The 19,806-nt window shown below is 45.7% G+C and overlaps 1 protein-coding gene across 3 annotated transcripts; it reads right to left on the reverse strand.

Moving 5' to 3' along the window:
• Window positions 1-937: 937 nt before the first annotated feature.
• LOC142477505 (uncharacterized) lies at window positions 938-19,504 on the reverse strand. 3 transcript variants are annotated; one of them, XR_012792441.1, is made up of 3 exons: window positions 19,415-19,504; window positions 4,916-5,060; window positions 938-1,579 (listed from the first exon to the last, which is right to left on the reverse strand). XR_012792441.1 is itself a non-coding variant. In XM_075582305.1 (2 exons), the coding sequence occupies exon 2, from the start codon at window positions 4,733-4,735 to the stop codon at window positions 3,101-3,103; it is 1,635 nt and encodes a 544-aa protein (XP_075438420.1). In that variant the 5' UTR covers window positions 4,736-5,060; window positions 19,415-19,504; the 3' UTR covers window positions 2,180-3,100. The 3 variants fall into 3 exon arrangements, 2 of the variants coding, with proteins under 2 accessions (XP_075438420.1, XP_075438421.1); XM_075582305.1 differs by lacking the exon at window positions 938-1,579 and having other exon boundaries at window positions 2,180-5,060; XM_075582306.1 differs by lacking the exons at window positions 938-1,579; window positions 19,415-19,504 and adding an exon at window positions 6,323-6,397 and having other exon boundaries at window positions 2,180-5,060.
• Between the last annotated feature and the right edge of the window lie 302 nt (window positions 19,505-19,806).

The raw sequence follows: 19,806 nt of genomic DNA on the forward strand, positions 1-19,806 counted from the left end.
GGTAACTAAATGACAGGTGATCTTTTCTTTGCAGTCTGGTTTTATCAAAATTTCAGAATTGAGATGCATTCTATTTTAGCCAATTTTATTCAACATGTTATTGATATTTTTGTTTGTTTTTATGTCTTTTTTTTACCTTGCACATGTTTTTCCTTTTCCTCCTTCCTTTCTCTTTCCCCTTCCCCCCCCCCTTCTTCTCCACATCCATTTCTTTATATTATATGTTTTATGTTTAACTGTTGTATTTTTATGTGGTAGCACAATGTTTTATTAATACTACTTTTTTACATATATTTTCAAATGTATTTTATATGTGACACTTGTTAAAAGGGCCACCTGTAGGTATCTCTTTATGTATTTCCACTGGTGAGTGGCACTTTTGTCTTTTATTATCTAATTATTACTCAAAGTGCCACCACTGCAATACAGCATCAATATCCTGTTCATTTTAACATTAAGGGGCAGGCTTGGTGAAGTTGAACCATCCCCCTTTTCTATTTAACCAATAGTGGATTGGATGTTCTTTTATTGGTATTAACCAATCATCTATGTGGTATATAAAGGACCCCAAACAGGTGCCCCTGATATCGCCTGAGGAAGAATACTTTTGTATTCGAAACGCGTCGCGAAGGGTGTCGCTGGTCTGTTTATCACATACAGCCAGTCTTCACACAAGTGTTTTTATTGCTATTTTTATTGCCATTTTCGATCGAAACGGAAAACGGGCGGGCACTTCCGGGACTACTATAGGGGGCCTCATTTGCCGCGCATGCGCACTACGCAGATCAACACGCCGACAAGCGTGTGAAGCAGAGACGCAGCGCAGCCTCTGAATACAGCCCCAGCGCGCGGGGCTTGTTCCTGAGGACTGAGATTACCCCCCCTCTTCATCCCATATGTTGCCCTACCAATAGAAGTGACGATCGTGATCTGGACCATTAAAGTTTTTATATATGTAAGTGCATATTATTATCTTTATTTGTTGTCAATACATATCAAATCTCAATCTTGGTGCGCTTTTGTGTTTTTTCTTTTTTTCTGGGACTCAATATAATTGAGAACTAAAATATATTTAAACTTGACAGAATTTGGAACGTTAGTGCATTTAATAACAGCAAACGAGGATACTGCTGCTGATGAAGTAGTTAGACAATTTATATGCAAATTACATACTAACATGAACAGGATATGAACATCAAAATAAAACTTATTCCAACGTTTGTGTAATACTAAAAATAAAAAAATTATAAAGAATATATACAAAATATAGTTAGATTGAATAATAAATAAATAATGATAATAATAATATTCAAATTGAATGACATCTAACATATGCCAGTCTTCTTTGAAACGTGAACCAATTCATTATCACATAATATACACATACCCTACCTATAACTAATAATATGAATATAATGTCCTTAATTGTATAAATCACATATATGTATAATAAATCTAAATACCGTACTAATATCTAAAAAGCAATAAATTGTGCATTATATAATAATTAATAAGAAAATATATACATATTTAAGCTTGAAAAAGAGAGAAACATTAAATGTATCTCTCCATATGTAAACTGGAAAGAAGAGATGAAACAGTGGTTAATGATTGCAAGAGACAAGCCAAAAACTTTTATATGGCTATAGATTTGTATATCAAATATAACCCTATTTTGGGTATATAGAGTCCTGATTGATCAAATTACAATTGTTCCTAAATGATTTTTTTCTATATCATTATAGAGAGAAGATCCCTATAGATATAATTGGGGGCAAAAATTAATCTAGCATAAGGGTGAAAGGGACCTGGATTATAACCATCCCAATATTATTTTTTAAAAATATATCAATGTGACGACTAGTATTGGTGCTGATTCTAGGTATAATAACTGCACTATATAAAGGATGAATATGTATTTGTAAATGTCTATATTAAACTATTGTACGTTGAGTAATAGGGGAGAGAAGCGAAGCTCTATTTTACTTAAGAAAAAGAAATACTAACAAGCCAAGAGGCAGCAATCCAAGTGAATAGAACTAACTAATAATTGAATTAAAAATTAATTTTATGTTTTATATTGTGTCTTGTGTAAACATGGTTTATATAATAATAAGTGAACTTAAATTCTAAATATGATTATTACATAGTAACTTATTAAGAATGATAAAGGAATGTGATTGTGTCAAAGATAAATATTGTGTCAAAGATAAATATTGTGTGTTTGTGATACAGTGCTGACCAAGGGTCCCACAATCACACCGACTAGGACCCCGGAGGGAGCATGCTAAACATGCTCAACCCAGACCTCTGAGATCCCGTCAATGGACGTGGATGTTGAATCTATATTACACTATAGTACTTGTGTCAATGCAGTCGTTTAGACCCCCTGGACTTAATGTCTCCAACATATAAATCCAGAAGGTCTCCCTTAAGTTCAGTTTTTTGACCCTGTCGCCACTTAATAATGCTAGAGGGATATGTTCTAAGCACATAACAGTCAATGATGATGGATCCTTGTTGTGTATTTCCAAGAAATGTCTAGATAGGTTGTGAGTGGTAATACCATGTAGAATGTTTCTTCTATGTTCTAGAAATCTTGTGCTTAGAGTCCTTGTGGTTCTCCCCACATATTGGAGTCCGCATTTGCATGTAATGACATAGATCACGAATGAGGATAGACAATCCATATGACTCTTAATTGTATGTGTAGATTTATTAAAAAAGGATGTAACTTGGTTGGTTTTGCACATATGTTTGCATGTTATACATCTATTTCTACCACAAACAAAGTTGCCATTTATTGTCGGTTTTAACAAAGAAAGATCCTTAATCTGTTTAAGGCGACTAGGTGCCAGAATGGTTTTCAAGTTTCTGGCTTTTTTGTATATAATGGGAACTTTAGTTGGTAATTTATTTCCAATTATTGGGTACCTTAACAATATACTCCAGTGTTTGTTGAGAATTGTTGAAATGCCTTTCACTGAATTATTAAATGTCGTAATGAAAAATGGTGACTTGACAGAATTGACCCCAAAATCACCATTGGTCCCTCCAACCTTGTTTGATTTGGATAATAAAGATTTACGCTCTAGGAGACCTACCTGTCGAAATGTCTCATATACAGTATGATGTGTTTGTCATAACCTTTGGCCAGAAATCTTTCAACCAATATTTCCCCCTGGGCCAAAAAATCAGAATGTGAAGAACAATTCCTCCTAATTCTGAGAAATTGGCCCCTGGGGATATTGGCCAACCATCTTTTGTAATGGTTGCTATTATTGTGTAGATAACTATTGGTGGCCACTGTTTTAAAGTGTGTTTTGGTGATGATTTCTCCATTTAAATGAGCCTCCAGTTCTAAGTCCAGAAACACAATCGTGTTCTTATTAACATTGTAAGTAAACTTCAGATCCATGTCATTGTTGTTAAATGTCTGCAGTTTATGTTCCAGGAGTTCCTGATCACCATCCCATATTAGGATGATGTCATCTATGTAACGGCCATAGTACACAAGACTCGCCCCCAGATCTGCATCACCCCACACATGTAGTTCCTCCCACAAACCCATGTAGAGGTTCGCATAACTGGGGGCAAATCTCGTGCCCATGGCCGTCCCACAGATCTGCAAATAATAAATGTCTTCAAATAAAAAATAATTGTGTTCTAGTATGAATGTAATGGCCTGCAAAATAAACAAGGATTGTGTGTTGCCTAAACTTGTGTCCAAATTAAGAAAATGTTTTACTGCTTCTAAACCTTTATTATGTTTAATGCAAGTATACAAAGATGTAATATCACATGTTGCCCAGATGTATGTGGGTTTCCAAATGATTCCAGAGATGGAGTCGAGGACATGCAACGTGTCTCTTAAATACGATTTCAATCGTGTGACTAAAGGTTGTAGAAAATAATCCACGTATTGGGACACGCTGGATGTCATCGACTCCACCCCTGAAACAATGGGTCTTCCAGGAGGGTTGGAAATGTGTTTATGTATCTTGGGAATGTGGTAAAAAATAGGTGTTCTTGGAAACCGTATGTAAAGAAAACCAAATTCTGACTTGTTAATGACATTCATATTTAGAGCCTGAGTAAGAAGATCTTTATACTTCTTTTGAAAACTTTCCATAGGATCTTGCCCCAAAATGATATATGAGGTATTGTCGCCTAAGAGTCTAAAAGCCTCTGACAGGTAATCTGTTCTGTCCTGCAGAACTATGCCCCCTCCTTTATCCGCCTGTCTAATGACAAGGTTGTTTAGACTACAAAGTTCCTTAAGTGCGATGTTCTCCTCTTTTGATAGATTTCTATTCCGTATTGATGTTGTATTTAAACACATTTGTTCAAAATCCTTAAGAACCATGGTGTAAAAAGTTTCAACAAATGCTCCCTTTGAATGGTAAGGAAAATACGTGGACTTTGCAGAAAAAGGAGAGTGGACTATTTTGGTATCTCTTACTGAAGGGAGATCAGCGGATCCATCAACACTTTGTTCTCTATATAAAACTAGGGGTCTTCCTGGTTGTGATGTAATATTTGTATGATTATTCGTAGATGATATAGAACTATCTAGCTCATAAACGGATAGCTGACTTATATCCAACAAATGTGATGACTCCTCTATTTGTATCCCTTCTTGTAACAGGGTGGACATTGCATCAATGCAAGCTATCTCCTGTGTGTTAAGTATACATTGTTGTTGTTCCTTGTTTTGCATCGTGAAATGTCGCATCAGTGTGATTTTCCTAATATATTTGTTCAAGTCTACAAACAGGTCAAATCTGTTTGGAAGACTACTGGGGGCAAATGAGAGACCCTTGGTCAGCAGTGATATGTGGTTACTAGACAAAATATGTGTTTATAAATTGAAAATGCCGTGTACCTCTGGATTGCTGGCTCTTAGCTTACCTACCTTCTTTCTTTGTTCGCGCTTCCCTCCCCTGGTTCCTCGCAGCTTCTTTTTCTCCGTTGTGGAGTGTTTGTATGATACGTCGGTTTCCGATCCCACAGGGGATAAGATTTTCCTCTCTCCCGATTCTCTTCTTGTGTTACTAATTCTAAAAAAGAGGCAGTGTGAGATTTAATGGTTGGGACAGTATTTTCTGGGTGGTTCTTGTTGCTATCCCTAATCTGTGTTTTAGGTATCGCCCCACTACTTTTGTCAATCACCACAGTCTCCTCACAACTTGCCCCCTTTTCTTGTAAGACTTCAAATCTATTTTCTGTAGGACAGGAAAATTGTGTATTTGCTATTGTCTTTTCACTTCTATGAGTGTTCTGTCCTTTGTCACTAGATGTTGAGTGAGTGTTTGAATTGTCTCTACTCTTGTCCCTTTGTTTGTCATCTTTATGGTTGGTTTTTTTATAATACTTATTTGGAGTATAATGTTTGGATCTATCTCTCCTATCATGTCGTCTCCAATCTCTGATTTTATCAGTAGCATAGTCAGTTTGATCTCTAACATATTTGCTACTCTTGCGATCACTGATCTCCTTTTCATATTTCAGTACCCTAGAGTCAACTAGTTTGTCCAACTCCTGGAATTCTTCACTTTCCACATATGGAATCATGATCTGTTGGGTTTCCTCTATTTCTTTTGCGATTTCATTAAGCTTATCTTCCCTATAATTTATTAATAATTTTATTAGGGTAAAGGAACATGACTCCATTGCGTCATTCCACTTATTTTTAAAATCAATATTTGTATCAAATGTTGGTTTTTTTGTAAACCTTAGGCCCCTAGGGACTATTTTGGCATCCAGATAATTCTGCAATGAAAGGAGATCAAGCCAATGTTTCATCTCTTCCTTCGCCAACCTTTCAAGCTTAAAAAAGTTGGTTTTTAGATCAATTGTATCCTCTTTGAATTCTGTCATATCTATTTCAGCTGAATCTGCATATTGTTGTCTCCTAATGAGACGCTCCTTACTAGTTTTCATCATTTTGCCAGATGTCCCAGAGATGCAAATGCAAGATGGGTGTAAATGGAAAGCTGCTGCTGTCTATTGAGGATGACAATTTAAAGGAACAGTTTTAAAGACAGCGCACCTTTTTCAGCACACCCAAATTGCTGCCTCTCTGGTGACGTGTGCCAAAATGTTGCACCAAATACCAATATTGATTAAGATATTTACATGAACCAACTGGTGCTCGCCTATACAAAATAAAATGTAATATAATGAAAAAATGTACATAAACCAAACAAAAAAAAAAATATAAAAAATGTGCAAAAATGTGAAAAAAATTATTACAATAATCTGTTGAAAATATATAAAAAATATAGCATAAAAATACAAAAAAATGAACTATAAAAAATACTTTAAGTCCAAATGAAGTCCATGAATGAATAAAACAAAGGTCCAGGCTGCTTCTTCTTGGGCTCACCAAGTTCCCATAGTACCTATTAGAAAAAGAAAAGAGAAAAAGCGCCCGATCCTTGTGTAAAATCAGATGAACAATTTAATAAATCATGGACATGACAAATGCACACTTACAATTTGTCTGATTAAAACAAGCATTTTATGGGACCTGCCCATGCACCAAACGAAGACACCACAGTCACCTCCGCTCTGCAATCTCACGATTAGTTCGTATTCCAGTACTTGAGAACGCCGTTTTCTCCAGGGTGTATATCAACCATCCGTCAGGAGCTTCTCAGCAGCGTGCGTCCGCCATTACTCCCACGCATGTGGTACTGGATACCGGAAGGACTTTGCTTGTGTTTCCTTGGTCTCTCTCTGGTGCCGAAGGCAGGTCAGCCACCGTAGTTACAATGTAAACCGTCCCTACGCGTTTCTTCCGCCTTTGCGGATTTCATCAGGGGATGGACACCAAAGGGGCTATCTGGTGTTAAATAGTCCCTCATGTTAATAAACATTATATGACTCACAAGTGTGTTCAATTCAATCGGTGTCATTAAATCAAGTTGATATCTGGTGCAATGTAATTGAGAACTAAAATATATTTAAACTTGACAGAATTTGGAACGTTAGTGCATTTAATAACAGCAAACAGCAAATCTCCCCCCCCCCACTTGGCGCACCTCTGGGTTATACTATATATATATATATATATATATATATATATATATATATATATATATATATATATATATATATATATATATATATATATATATATATATATATATATATATATATATATATATATACACACACACACACACACACATATATACACACACACACACACACGTGTATGTGTGTATAAAACAGACTATATATATACATATAGTATGATATATATATATATATATATATATACATACTATATGTGTATGTATATATATATATATATATATATATATATATATATATATATATATATATATATATATATATATATATATATATATATATATATATATATATATATATATATACACGACTATTAAGGTTAAAGATAATGGTGAAAGACAGGGTTGCAGACCTGTCTAAGACATGCAAATGAATATACAGGAATATTTACAGTATATATATATATATATATATATATATATATATATATATATATATATATATATATATATATATATATATATATATATATATATATATATATATATTGCGCGCGCACACACACATATAACGTTTTATCCAACTTTTTCATTTATCATTTGTAGAGAAAATGAACATTGTCGCCAGTAGCGCTATTTTTTCAAAATGTAATATCTCTACTAGTGTAAAATGATACTTCATATAAAGCAGGTTATGGGACCCAGTATAAAATGACCTTCATGTTTCTTATTACATCCCAGTATATGGATACTTTCTATTATCACAAGCTGCTAACATGTGACAGGGCTCAGAGTCTGAGGCCAGAATGTGACATACTGAACATTCTCATTCTAAATTTAAAAAAATATTGTGTTGATTTCTGACCTGACTGCCGTGGTTACAGCTCAACCACTCTGTTCTACTGCATGTCACCACTTTCTGCCACAACCAGCTGACGGTGGATCTGCAAGGAGTTCAACGCTCATTGGCATCAAATCTGTGGCTTGGTTAACGTATCATTTCTCCAGCTTTTTATTGTATTGTTTTGAAGTAGATTATATTTATTTAGTTGAATAGATATTTATTTAGTTAAATAGATTATATTTGTTAGTTTAATAAGTTATATTTCTTAGTTTAATAAATTATATTTCTTAGTTTAATAAGTTATATTTCTTAGTTTAATAAATTATATTTCTTAGTTTAATAAGTTATATTTGTTAGTTTAATAAGTTATATTTGTTAGTTAATAGATTATATTTGTTAGCACAGTAGATTATATTTACTAGTATTTAAGTCTCCCCCTCAGTGCCCCATTAGGACCCGTGCGCATATTTCACATCTTTTCGGAGTCGCTTATTTTTTAGACCCTCGGAGCCGAAACCTAAAGGGGTCAGCTAAGAAAGATCGGATCAAGAGGAGCCGCACAGTTTAAAGACAGAACATTTCCAAGGGAGATGGAGACAATTTGGGTAAGATCTGATTAAAGGACAACCTTTGGGGAAGGAAAGGGTGACGCGGGAGTGTAAGAGGGGGGTGAGAGAGCAAGGTGGTGTGTCAGATTGGGGCAGAGCAAGAGAACGCAAAAATGATGGGGATTTGCTGCACACCAAAAAAAACAATTAGTGATACTTTTACTGGTGCCCCTTAGTCTCAGGGAAGACCGGCATTTCGTCCAATGTATACAATATGATTGATGGAAAAGGGCACACGGATTTGAATAAAAAAAGATAATTTATTGTGCCACAGACTACAATGTTTCGGCTGCTGGCCTTTCTTTGCTGGATTTAGTGGGTTTAGCCACTTTACCGAGAAAGGCCAGCAGGCTGAAATGTTGTTGTCTATGGCAATGCAAGAGAAAACAGGTTGGGGGGGTGGGTTCTCGCAAGGTCACCGACCCATGGGTGAGTGTCCCCGGTGGCAACTAGTCCTGGACCCCGGGAAAGCTGTCTGTGGCCCATACAAGCTGAGTAACATGTAGAAAGGACACATGTATGTTCAGAATGAGTTAGCATGGTATTTTGAGAGGCATCATAGCAGGTCAGTGCAAGTCAGTGCAGAGCACTGCAAGGTCAGTCAATATGAGGAAGGGTCCGATGGAGGAATTGGAGGGTCCCAGAATATCTCTTAAAGCAGGGGTGTGCAAATCGAGGGGTGCGACATTTTCTTGGGGAGGAGGGGCTCGGCGCTTACAGTGGCCCCTCGCTCTTCCCCACAGCATTTAAATTAAATGCCGGAAATCGCGCGCAAGGCCTCTGTAAGTTCCCTTTCCTTGTCTCCGGCGGCTTCTGGAGACAGCAACGTGGCGTCACATGATGTGACATTACCATAGCAACGTGATATCACATGACGTCGTTACATCAGAACGTCGGAGACAAGGTGGGGAGGGTGGAGGGGGGAGCAGGGGAAAAAGGTTGCGCAACCCTGTCTTAAAGCATTGTCTTGCATACAGATCAGAGGCGAAGAATGGATATGGATATCCGATGTTAAGGAGGAAATAATACTGAGATCACTACCGCTAAGACCGATTCGATGGAAGAAGGTGAGTGATGAAATAGCCGTCACTGTTTAACTCTTCCAATTACCTGCAACTTCATGCAAAGAAATAGCAACGCTTGTTTTTAACGCATTAAGCGCCTAATGGGGAATTCAACTGCTGAGAGTTTAAGGGAGTTACTCACCAAACTCAGCGACGTTTCTGTGTCTCTGTGATAACTCCCCCAGGACATGCTTGAAAACCAGAGGTAACTCAATGTATTTTTGATAAATAGAAACATGACCTTCTGGGGAGGGGTATATAATGGGTACTGGGCCTGGTGAGGTGGGTATAACGGGTTCTGGGCCTGGTGAGGTGGGTATAACGGGTACTGGGCCTTGGGAGGGTTGTATAACTGGGTACTGAGCCTGGGGAGGTGGGTATAACGGGTATTTGCCCTGTGGAGGGCGGTATAACGTGGTATTGGGGAGGGGGTATAAGTGGCACAGGAGCTCTTGCGATACAGAGTATCACTGTCCCTGGTTACAAACACTTCATGTCTCCTGCAGATCAGGACACGCACGAAGGTGGTGCCCTTTGTGCCACCAGACGACGAGGCGGGCTACGAGGCGGACGACGAGGCATACGATAAAGCGGGCGTCAAGTGGTGCGAAGAGGTGGGCTACAAGGCGGCCGATGAGGCAGACGACGAAGCGGATGTCAAGTCTGGCGACGTGGTGGACGATGGCCTAGGAGAATACGAGAGGTGTGGACGGATCTGCTGCTTCACCTTTTTTAGGCGGAGGAGAAGACCCCGGGAGCAGGTAGCAGAATACGAGAGGTGCAGACAGATCTGCTGCTTCACCTTTTTTAGGCGGAGCAGCAGACCCCGGGAGCAGGTAGCAGAGGAGCCAGGGCGTAGATCCAGGGGTATTCTAGGGGCCCTGAGAAGTTGGTTTGACCGCAGGAGAGGCAGATAAGATCAGGAAGGCTGCGGGAGGGGCAGGTACTAGAGGGAGATTGGGATATTGGGCGTGAGAGGGTGAGAGAGAACAAGGAGCAGGGCCGGAGCACGGGTTTCATGCGCCCCAGGCGAAACTTAAAATTTGTGCCCCAGTTGTATAAAAAATAATAAGATAAATAAAATAATAAAATAAACAGTGGCGTAGCTATCGGGGCTGCAGGGGGTGCGACCGCACCCCAGCGCGACGCAAAATAAAAATAAAAGGGCGCCAAAATACTGGATAAAAAAAAGAATAATAATTTTTAAAAAAAGATAAATAAATTAGAAATAATAAGAGGAAAAAATAATAATGATTATTAATGCGCCCCTAGGACCTTTGCGCGCTAGGCGACCGCCTAATGGCCGGCCGGCCCTGCGAGGTATGCGGGAGGAAAAGGGGTGAATGGGATAGATATGCAGGGGGATGGGGGAGCAGGTGAGTTATACACAGGGGCACAAGGGCCCCATCACCCGCATCTCTATATACTGAGTGTGCCCCTGTGTATAACAACGCTGATCTGTGCTGTTCCATCTGATCTCACTGTGCAGTGATCCAGGGACCATCCGATCGCCATTTAATGGGGTCAGGAAGGAATTTTTTTCCCCCATTGCACAGCAGGGGTTATGTTTCGCCTTCCTCTGGATCACAGCAACAAACTGCCCTTTGTGCATGAATTATCAGTGAGATCTTTATACACCCTGCATTGGTCTTCACCCCTTTGCTGCCGGAGGGGCCTGCAGTGCATTGCTCTGCGTGTTACTATATCGCTCTGCAATGTGCTGCAGGCCCCTCCCAGCAAAGAGATTAATTATTTAAATAAAATACTCTCTTTAATCCAACCTATGTGTAGTGTCTTTTCTATCCGTTGTATCTATTGCTAACAGCTCAGTGATTCTTCCCCAGGTCGCTGCACTAGTGTCACACTGCCAAGCCGGGTGTGATGGAGATTTATAGGGTCACATATACACTTCTGCCAAAACACGAGTGCAAACAGGAAGCCCCTCTGATCTGTCATATCTTTTATAACACAAAACGGTATCTAAAAAGGTAAAAAGAACATACATGGGATTCTGCTACAAATATCTCTCTAATTACAAACCAATTAGCAAATCATTCAGATTAGAGTCGAGAGAAAAGAAAGGGTTTAGTATCTCATGTACAGTATATGCAGTGTAGGCTGTTCTGCGCATTACATGCAGGGGACAACGTTTAGGGGATATAAGTAATGCTGATCTCAGAGCTGACCGGCTCTACCGGCTGACCTGCTCTACCGGCTGATCTGCTCTACTGGCTGACCGGCTGACCTGCTCTTCTGGCTGACCGGCTCTACTGGCTGACAGGCTGACCGGCTCTACCGGCTGACCGGCTTCCCTTCTTCCAGCTAACTGACCTGAATTGTGGCCCCTGTATCTCCCAATTAAACGTTTTATTGGCATATTCTTGTTTGACTCGTTCTATACAGACATTTTCTATACATTCATTGTGGGATTTGATAACATCTGTAAGATCTCTCAGAACATCACATTCTGTACGTTTGTGCTGAATATTTTTCCATTCTCAATTTACTTAGGGGCCTATGCAGAGAGCAGCGCTGGAAATAATTGGAATTGGTAATAAATTGTACCTGTAATGGCGTGATTTTATCTCCATATGCAGAAAGGTCAGAAAATTGCATTTAAAATCATGCTTGATTATGGAGAGTTTCAACCGGCGAGATGCGCGCTGGTGAAACATGTTTGAAAAAAAGCGCGATTTTTTTTCTTCTTTTCACTCTCGCCGGTGAGCTCCAGTTTCCTGCCAACTTTTGTTGGCGGAGCTAATTCTAGAATTTCTCTCCATTTTAATGGCGCGAACAGCCGCTAGATGGCGATCGTGCCTTTCTGCATACGGCCCTTTTCAAAACTGGCGAGATTTTGGTTCTCGCCAGCCGTGCGGCGAGTTCTACTAAAAAAAAATAAAAAAATGGCGCTGCTCTCTGCATAGGCCCCTTAATATTAGTTTTTGGCTTCAATTATTTATATCGAGCCCAAAATACCTTTATACAGAATGCTGTTCCCCTTATCCCACAAATGCTGCTTCATTAAAGCCCAGGGGTGGCACTTTGTGCATTCTCAAACTTTTAGGCAACATCCCTAATTTCCAAAAGTGGGATAAAATCTGTGCATATTTAAATGGTTAATTTTTCCATTTTTCCATTGTGACAAAATATCAATTTTCTCACTCAGACTCCTAAATCCCTCCCCAAATATATCCGTTTCACATAAAAGTGTGTGCGCGTCTCCTTCCGCCTAACTGGCACGTCGTCCTTAAGGGCGCCACTCCGTGTAACTCCACGCTGCCCTCCAGTGGCAAAAGAAATAAGATACATTTACTATACTCGTCTGGCAGCTGCTCCCGTATAAGGTGGGTAACTCTGTATTAGGGGTCTTGGTAGAGTATATTTTATACGTATGTCAGTTAGATAGGAATATTATTTTCTCAACGGGTTATTGTGAGAGGCCTTAGATCTTATCCTATATGCACGCAGCCCTCGCCTCTCTGACCTTGAACACGTACTTCAATCTGATTTTTTGAGACTTGAAACTGGATTTCCCAAAACAAACTGATTTTAAACACTGACAAGACTGTAACAATGGTATTTGGGACCAGAGCTAAATTGCTAAAGCTACCAATGACAGAGCTTCAGATAAAAACCAGCTCTAATACCATCCTAGCCCCTGTTACTGGTTTGAAATATCTGGGCATATAGTTCAACTCCCATTTAACATTTGGGTTGCACATTGATACCCTGACATCCAAATCCTATGCCAAACTAGGTGTACTTTACAGGAACAAATCCTCCCTAAGGCCCTCATGCAGTAATCGCCTACAGCGATTCAGTAAGCCCAGAGAAGCTGGCGATTAGAGCAAAAATAACCGTTTTTTGTTTTGCCGGAAAATAAATAAATAAATAAAATCTGCAGATGCGCGGTGATAAGCCACTTTTCGGCACTGATCGCCAGTTTTTCAAACACGCTCAATTCTATAAGCCCTGATCAGCTTATTGCGGCTGATCTCCACTTTAAAATTGCTGTTTCTTCTCCAAATTGTCCCGCCACAAAAGTTGGCAAGAAGGTGGGGTGAAGCTGCGATGAAAATAACATGCATGTGTCCCAGAGCTGATATCCATTGATATCAGCACCAGAGACCCCCGGCATGAATCCCATGCATAAAAAATGCATTTACAGGCAACTTCATTACAGCCAAGGCAATGAAGGGGTTATACACCCGTGCCAGGCTTATTGTGGGTAGCGGGGGTGGGAGGAGGTGGTATTTGGCCCTGGCTGGGTGTTTAGGCCTTGCCAGGGGGTTGGGGGATGACTTAACCTCTTCTTTAACTTAGCGGTTAATACCGCTAAGGTAATGAAGGGGTTAACCCCTCCCACTACCCCCCCACCCGGTAGGCCTAAACACCCATCCTTGGGGCCAATACCCCGTTCACCCACCCCCGCTACCCACAATAAACACAAATACACATAACAGCCCCACTGGCCACCTCCTAGGTCCCTAATAAACCATTACAATATTCATAAAACCATTATTTTGTTTACACCCAGGATTATTACATGGGGTTAGGGCTATGTTATTCAGTGAGGGGTTGTATGTTTGTATTCGTAGGGACAGGCAAGGCCGGAGCCAGATGGGGTTCTCCTGCCTCTGTCCTCCCTGTCTCCTGACCCTTCCTGTAGCCGGACAAAGAAGAAGAAGCAGGCACACGGTCTTACTCAAAGGAGGTTTAATATGCCATAAAGTCCAACGTTTCGGCAGTCAAATACAGCCTTTCTCAAGGTGAAGGCTACCAAACACAAGAAAACAGTCACAATATATACCACCCCCCCTGATACTCACCCCTCCCGGCTCTGCCACATAACCAGGATGCTGACGCCCACCTGATGACGTCAGAGCTACCACATGGCGCCCCCTAGTGACGTCTAGGTCTAAATCCCTGGCAATACAGCATAGAGCTGCCTTGGAGGACTGCAGCCTCAGCCACACCTCTCCCCAGACTGAACACTCCCCCATGTGTGGCTGTGGCTGCAGTCCTCCAAGGCAGCTCTATGCTGTATTGCCAGGGATTTAGACCTAGACGTCTGACGTCACTAGGGGGCGCCATGTGGTAGCTCTGACGTCATCAGGTGGGTGTCAGCATCCTGGTTATGTGGCAGAGTGGGGTGGGGTTGCATCCCTTGTTTTTATGACTTTCTAATAAAGATAGATTTTTGCCAGACCTGCCTCTTCTCTGGATCATGGTGCGCTGCACTTTCTCTAGGGCAGGCCTGCACAACTCCAGTCCTCGAGGGCCGCACACAGGCCAGGTTTTTAGGATATCCCTACTTCAGCACAGCTGGCTCAATTAGTGGCTCAGTACGACTGAGCCACTAATTGAGCCAGCTGTGCTGATTTAGGGATATCCTGAAAACCTGGCCTGTTTGCGACCCTCGAGGACTGGAGTTGTGCAGGCCTGCTCTAGGGTATGGGAGACTGCCTGACGGGTGGCTGGGTTATGGGAGACTGCCTGACACTTTTATGGGAGTCTGCCTGACACTTGGGTGGGTGGGAGACTGTCTGACACTTGGCTTGACTGCCTGACACTTTGACTGCCTGACACTTGGGTGGGTGGGTGTATGGGTGGGTGGGAGACTGCCTGACACTTGGGTTTGACTGCCTGACACTTGGGTGGGTGGGTGGGTGGGTGGGTGGGAGACTGCCTGACACTTGGGTGGGTGGGAGACTGCCTGACACTTGGGTGGGTGGGTGGGAGACTGCCTGACACTTGGGTGGGTGGGAGACTGCCTGAAACTTGGGGGGGTGGGTGGTAGACTGCCTGACACTTGGGTTGACTGCCTGACACGTGGGTGGGTGACTGACTGCCTGACACTTGGGTGGGTGGGAGGGAGACTGCCTGACACTTGGGTGGGTGGGAGACTGCCTGAAACTTGGGGGGGTGGGTGGGAGACTGCCTGACACTTGGGTGGGTGACTGCCTGACACTTGGGTTGACTGCCTGACACGTGGGTGGGTGACTGACTGCCTGACACGTGGGTGGGTGACTGACTGACACGTGGGTGGGTGACTGACTGACACGTTAGACTGCCTGGCACGTGGGTGGGTGGGTGGGTGACTGACTGCCTGACATATGGGTGGGTGACTGACTGACACGTGGGTGACTGACTGACACGTGGGTGAGTGGGTGAGTGGGTTGGTGTCTGTATACATTCTGTCACTGATACACACAGACACTGGGAGGGGGCAGTCACACACACACTGGGGGGGCAGTCACACACAAACACAGAATGGGAGGGGGGCAGACACACACACACACAGAATGGGAGGGGGGCAGACACACACACACAGAGAATGGGAGGGGGGCAGACACACACACACACACACAGACTTGGAGGGGGCACTTACACACACTGGGAGGCGGGCAGTCACACTTGCACAGACTGGAAAGGGGAGCAGTCACACACACACAGACTGGGAGGGGGCAGTCACACACACACACACACACACACACACACACACACACACACACGGGGAGGGGGGCAGTCACACACCAACACTGGGTGGGGGGCAGTCACACACCCACACTGGGAGGGGGGCAGTCACACACCCACACTGGGTGGGGGGGGGCAGTCACACACCCACACTGGGTGGGGGGGGGCAGTCACACACACACTGGGAGGGGGGGCAGTCACACACACACTGGGAGGGGGCAGTCACACACACACTGGGAGGGTGGGGGCAGTCACACACACACTGGGAGGGGGGCAGTCACACACACTGGGAGGGGGGGCAGTCGCACACACACTGGGAGGGGGGGCAGTCGCACACACACTGGGAGGGGGGGCAGTCACACACACACTGGCAGGGGGGCAGTCACACACACACTGGGAGGGGGGGCAGTCACACACACACTGGGAGGTGGGGCAGTCACACACACACACACAGACTGGGAGGGGGGCAGTCACACACACACTGGGAGGGGGGGCAGTCACACACACACAGACTGGGAGGGGGGCAGTCACACACACACTGGGAGGGGGGGCTGTCACACACACTGGGAGGGGGGGCAGTCACACACACTGGGAGGGGGGGCAGTCACACACACTGGGAGGGGGGGCAGTCACACACACACTGGGAGGAGGCAGTCACACACACACTGGGAGGGGGGGCAGTCACACACACACTGGGAGGGGGGGCAGTCACACACACACTGGGAGGGGGGCAGTCACACACACTGGGAGGGGGGCAGTCACACACACTGGGAGGGGGGGCAGTCACACACACTGGGAGGGGGGGCAGTCACACACACACTGGGAGGTGGGGCTGTCACACACACACAGACTGGGAGGGGGGCAGTCTCACACACACTGGGAGGGGGGCAGTCACACACACACAGACTGGGAGGGGGGCAGTCACACACACACTGGGAGGGGGGCTGTCACACACACTGGGAGGGGGGGCAGTCACACACACACTGGGAGGGGGCAGTCACACACACACTGAGAGGGGGGGCAGTCACACACACACTGGGAGGGGGCAGTCACACACACACACACACACACACACACACACACACACACACTGGGAGGGGGGCAGTCACACACACACTGGGAGGGGGCAGTCACACACACACTGGGAGGGGGGGGCAGTCACACACACACTGGGAGGGGGGGGCAGTCACACACACACTGGGAGGGGGGGGCAGTCACACACACACTGGGAGGGGGGGCAGTCACACACACACACTGGGAGGGGGCAGTCACACACACACTGGGAGGGGGCAGTCACACACACACTGGGAGGGGGCAGTCACACACACACAGACTGGGAGGGGAGGCAGTCACACACACAGACTGGGAGGGGGCCAGTCACACACACAGACTGGGAGGGGGGGCAGTCACACACACAGACTGGGAGGGGGAGCAGTCACACACACAGACTGGGAGGGGGAGCAGTCACACACACAGACAGGGAGGGGGGCAGTCACACACAGACTGGGAGGGGGGCAGTCACACACACAGACTGGGAGGGGGGCAGTCACACACACAGACTGGGAGGGGGGCAGTCACACACACAGACTGGGAGGGGGGCAGTCACACACACAGACTGGGAGGGGGGCAGTCACACACACAGACTGGGAGGGGGGCAGTCACACACACAGACTGGGAGGGGGGCAGTCACACACACAGACTGGGAGGGGGGCAGTCACACACACAGACTGGGAGGGGGGCAGTCACACACACAGACTGGGAGGGGGGCAGTCACACACACAGACTGGGAGGGGGAGCAGTCACATACACAGACTGGGAGGGGGGCAGTCACACACACAGACTGGGAGGGGGGCAGTCACACACACACAGACTGGGAGGGGGGGCAGTCACACACACAGACTGGGAGGGGGGCAGACACACACACAGACTGGGAGGGGAGGCAGTCACACACACAGACTGGGAGGGGGGCAGTCATACACACACACACAGACTGGGAGGGGGGGCAGTCACACACACAGACTGGGAGGGGGGCAGTCACACACACACAGACTGGGAGGGGAGGCAGTCACACACACAGACTGGGAGGGGGGCAGTCACACACACAGACTGGGAGGGGGGCAGTCACACACACAGACTGGGAGGGGTCTGGGGAGGCAGTCACACACACAGACTGGGAGGGGGGCAGTCACACACACACTGACTGGGAGGGGGGGCAGTCACACACACAGACAGGGAGGGGGGCAGACACACACACAGACTGGGAGGGGAGGCAGTCACACACACACAGACTGGGAGGCGGGCAGTCACACACACAGACTGGGAGGGGGGCAGACACACACACAGACTGGGAGGGGGGCAGACACACACACAGACTGGGAGGGGGGCAGTCACACACACAGACTGGGAGGGGGGCAGTCACACACACAGACTGGGAGGGGGGCAGTCACACACACAGACGGGGAGGGGGGCAGTCACACACACAGACGGGGAGGGGGGCAGTCACACACACAGACTGGGAGGGGGGCAGTCACACACACAGACTGGGAGGGGGGCAGTCACACACACAGACTGGGAGGGGGGCAGTCACACACACAGACTGGGAGGGGGGCAGTCACACACACACACTGGGAAGGGGGCAGTCACACACACAGACTGGGAAGGGGGCAGTCACACACACAGACTGGGAAGGGGGCAGACACACACACACACAGACTGGGAGGGGGGCAGTCACACACACAGACTGGGAGGGGGGCAGTCACACACACAGACTGGGAGGGGGGCAGTCACACACACACACTGGGAAGGGGGCAGTCACACACACAGACTGGGAGGGGGGCAGACACACACACAGACTGGGAGGGGGGCAGACACACACACAGACTGGGAGGGGGGCAGTCACACACACAGACTGGGAGGGGGGCAGTCACACACACAGACTGGGAGGGGGGCAGTCACACACACAGACGGGGAGGGGGGCAGTCACACACACAGACGGGGAGGGGGGCAGTCACACACACAGACTGGGAGGGGGGCAGTCACACACACAGACTGGGAGGGGGGCAGTCACACACACAGACTGGGAGGGGGGCAGTCACACACACAGACTGGGAGGGGGGCAGTCACACACACACACTGGGAAGGGGGCAGTCACACACACAGACTGGGAAGGGGGCAGTCACACACACAGACTGGGAAGGGGGCAGACACACACACACACACACTGGGAGGGGGGCAGTCACACACACAGACTGGGAGGGGGGCAGTCACACACACAGACTGGGAGGGGGGCAGACACACACAGACTGGGAGGGGGGCAGACACACACACACAGACTGGGAAGGGGGCAGACACACACACACACACAGGCGACATGGTGCTTACCTGTAATGCCACTGTAGGGAGCCAGAAGTAGTGAGGCTTTTTTCCAGTCTGCCGGCAGTTTCAGTTGCCAGCTGTGAGCCTTCCTTCTGGTGAAACACACACACACACACACACACACACACACACACACACACACACACACACACACACACACACACACACACACACACACACACACACACACACACACACACACACTTACTTCAAGGAGAGACTCCGGGGTTTTGACTCCGCCCCCGTGTCCTCCCACACACGGCACGAGTGCAGATTGACTGCACTCGGCCACCGTACGCCTCCAGCCCCTGAAGGACAGATTTTACTTCTGCCCGTGCTACTCGCTTCCCCCACACCCGCGCTCACTTCTCCCGCGGTGAGCGGGCCGCAAAAATATC

The sequence above is a fragment of the Ascaphus truei genome, unplaced genomic scaffold, assembly GCF_040206685.1.
Source record: "Ascaphus truei isolate aAscTru1 unplaced genomic scaffold, aAscTru1.hap1 HAP1_SCAFFOLD_2186, whole genome shotgun sequence".
NCBI classification, from domain to species: Eukaryota; Metazoa; Chordata; class Amphibia; order Anura; family Ascaphidae; genus Ascaphus; species Ascaphus truei.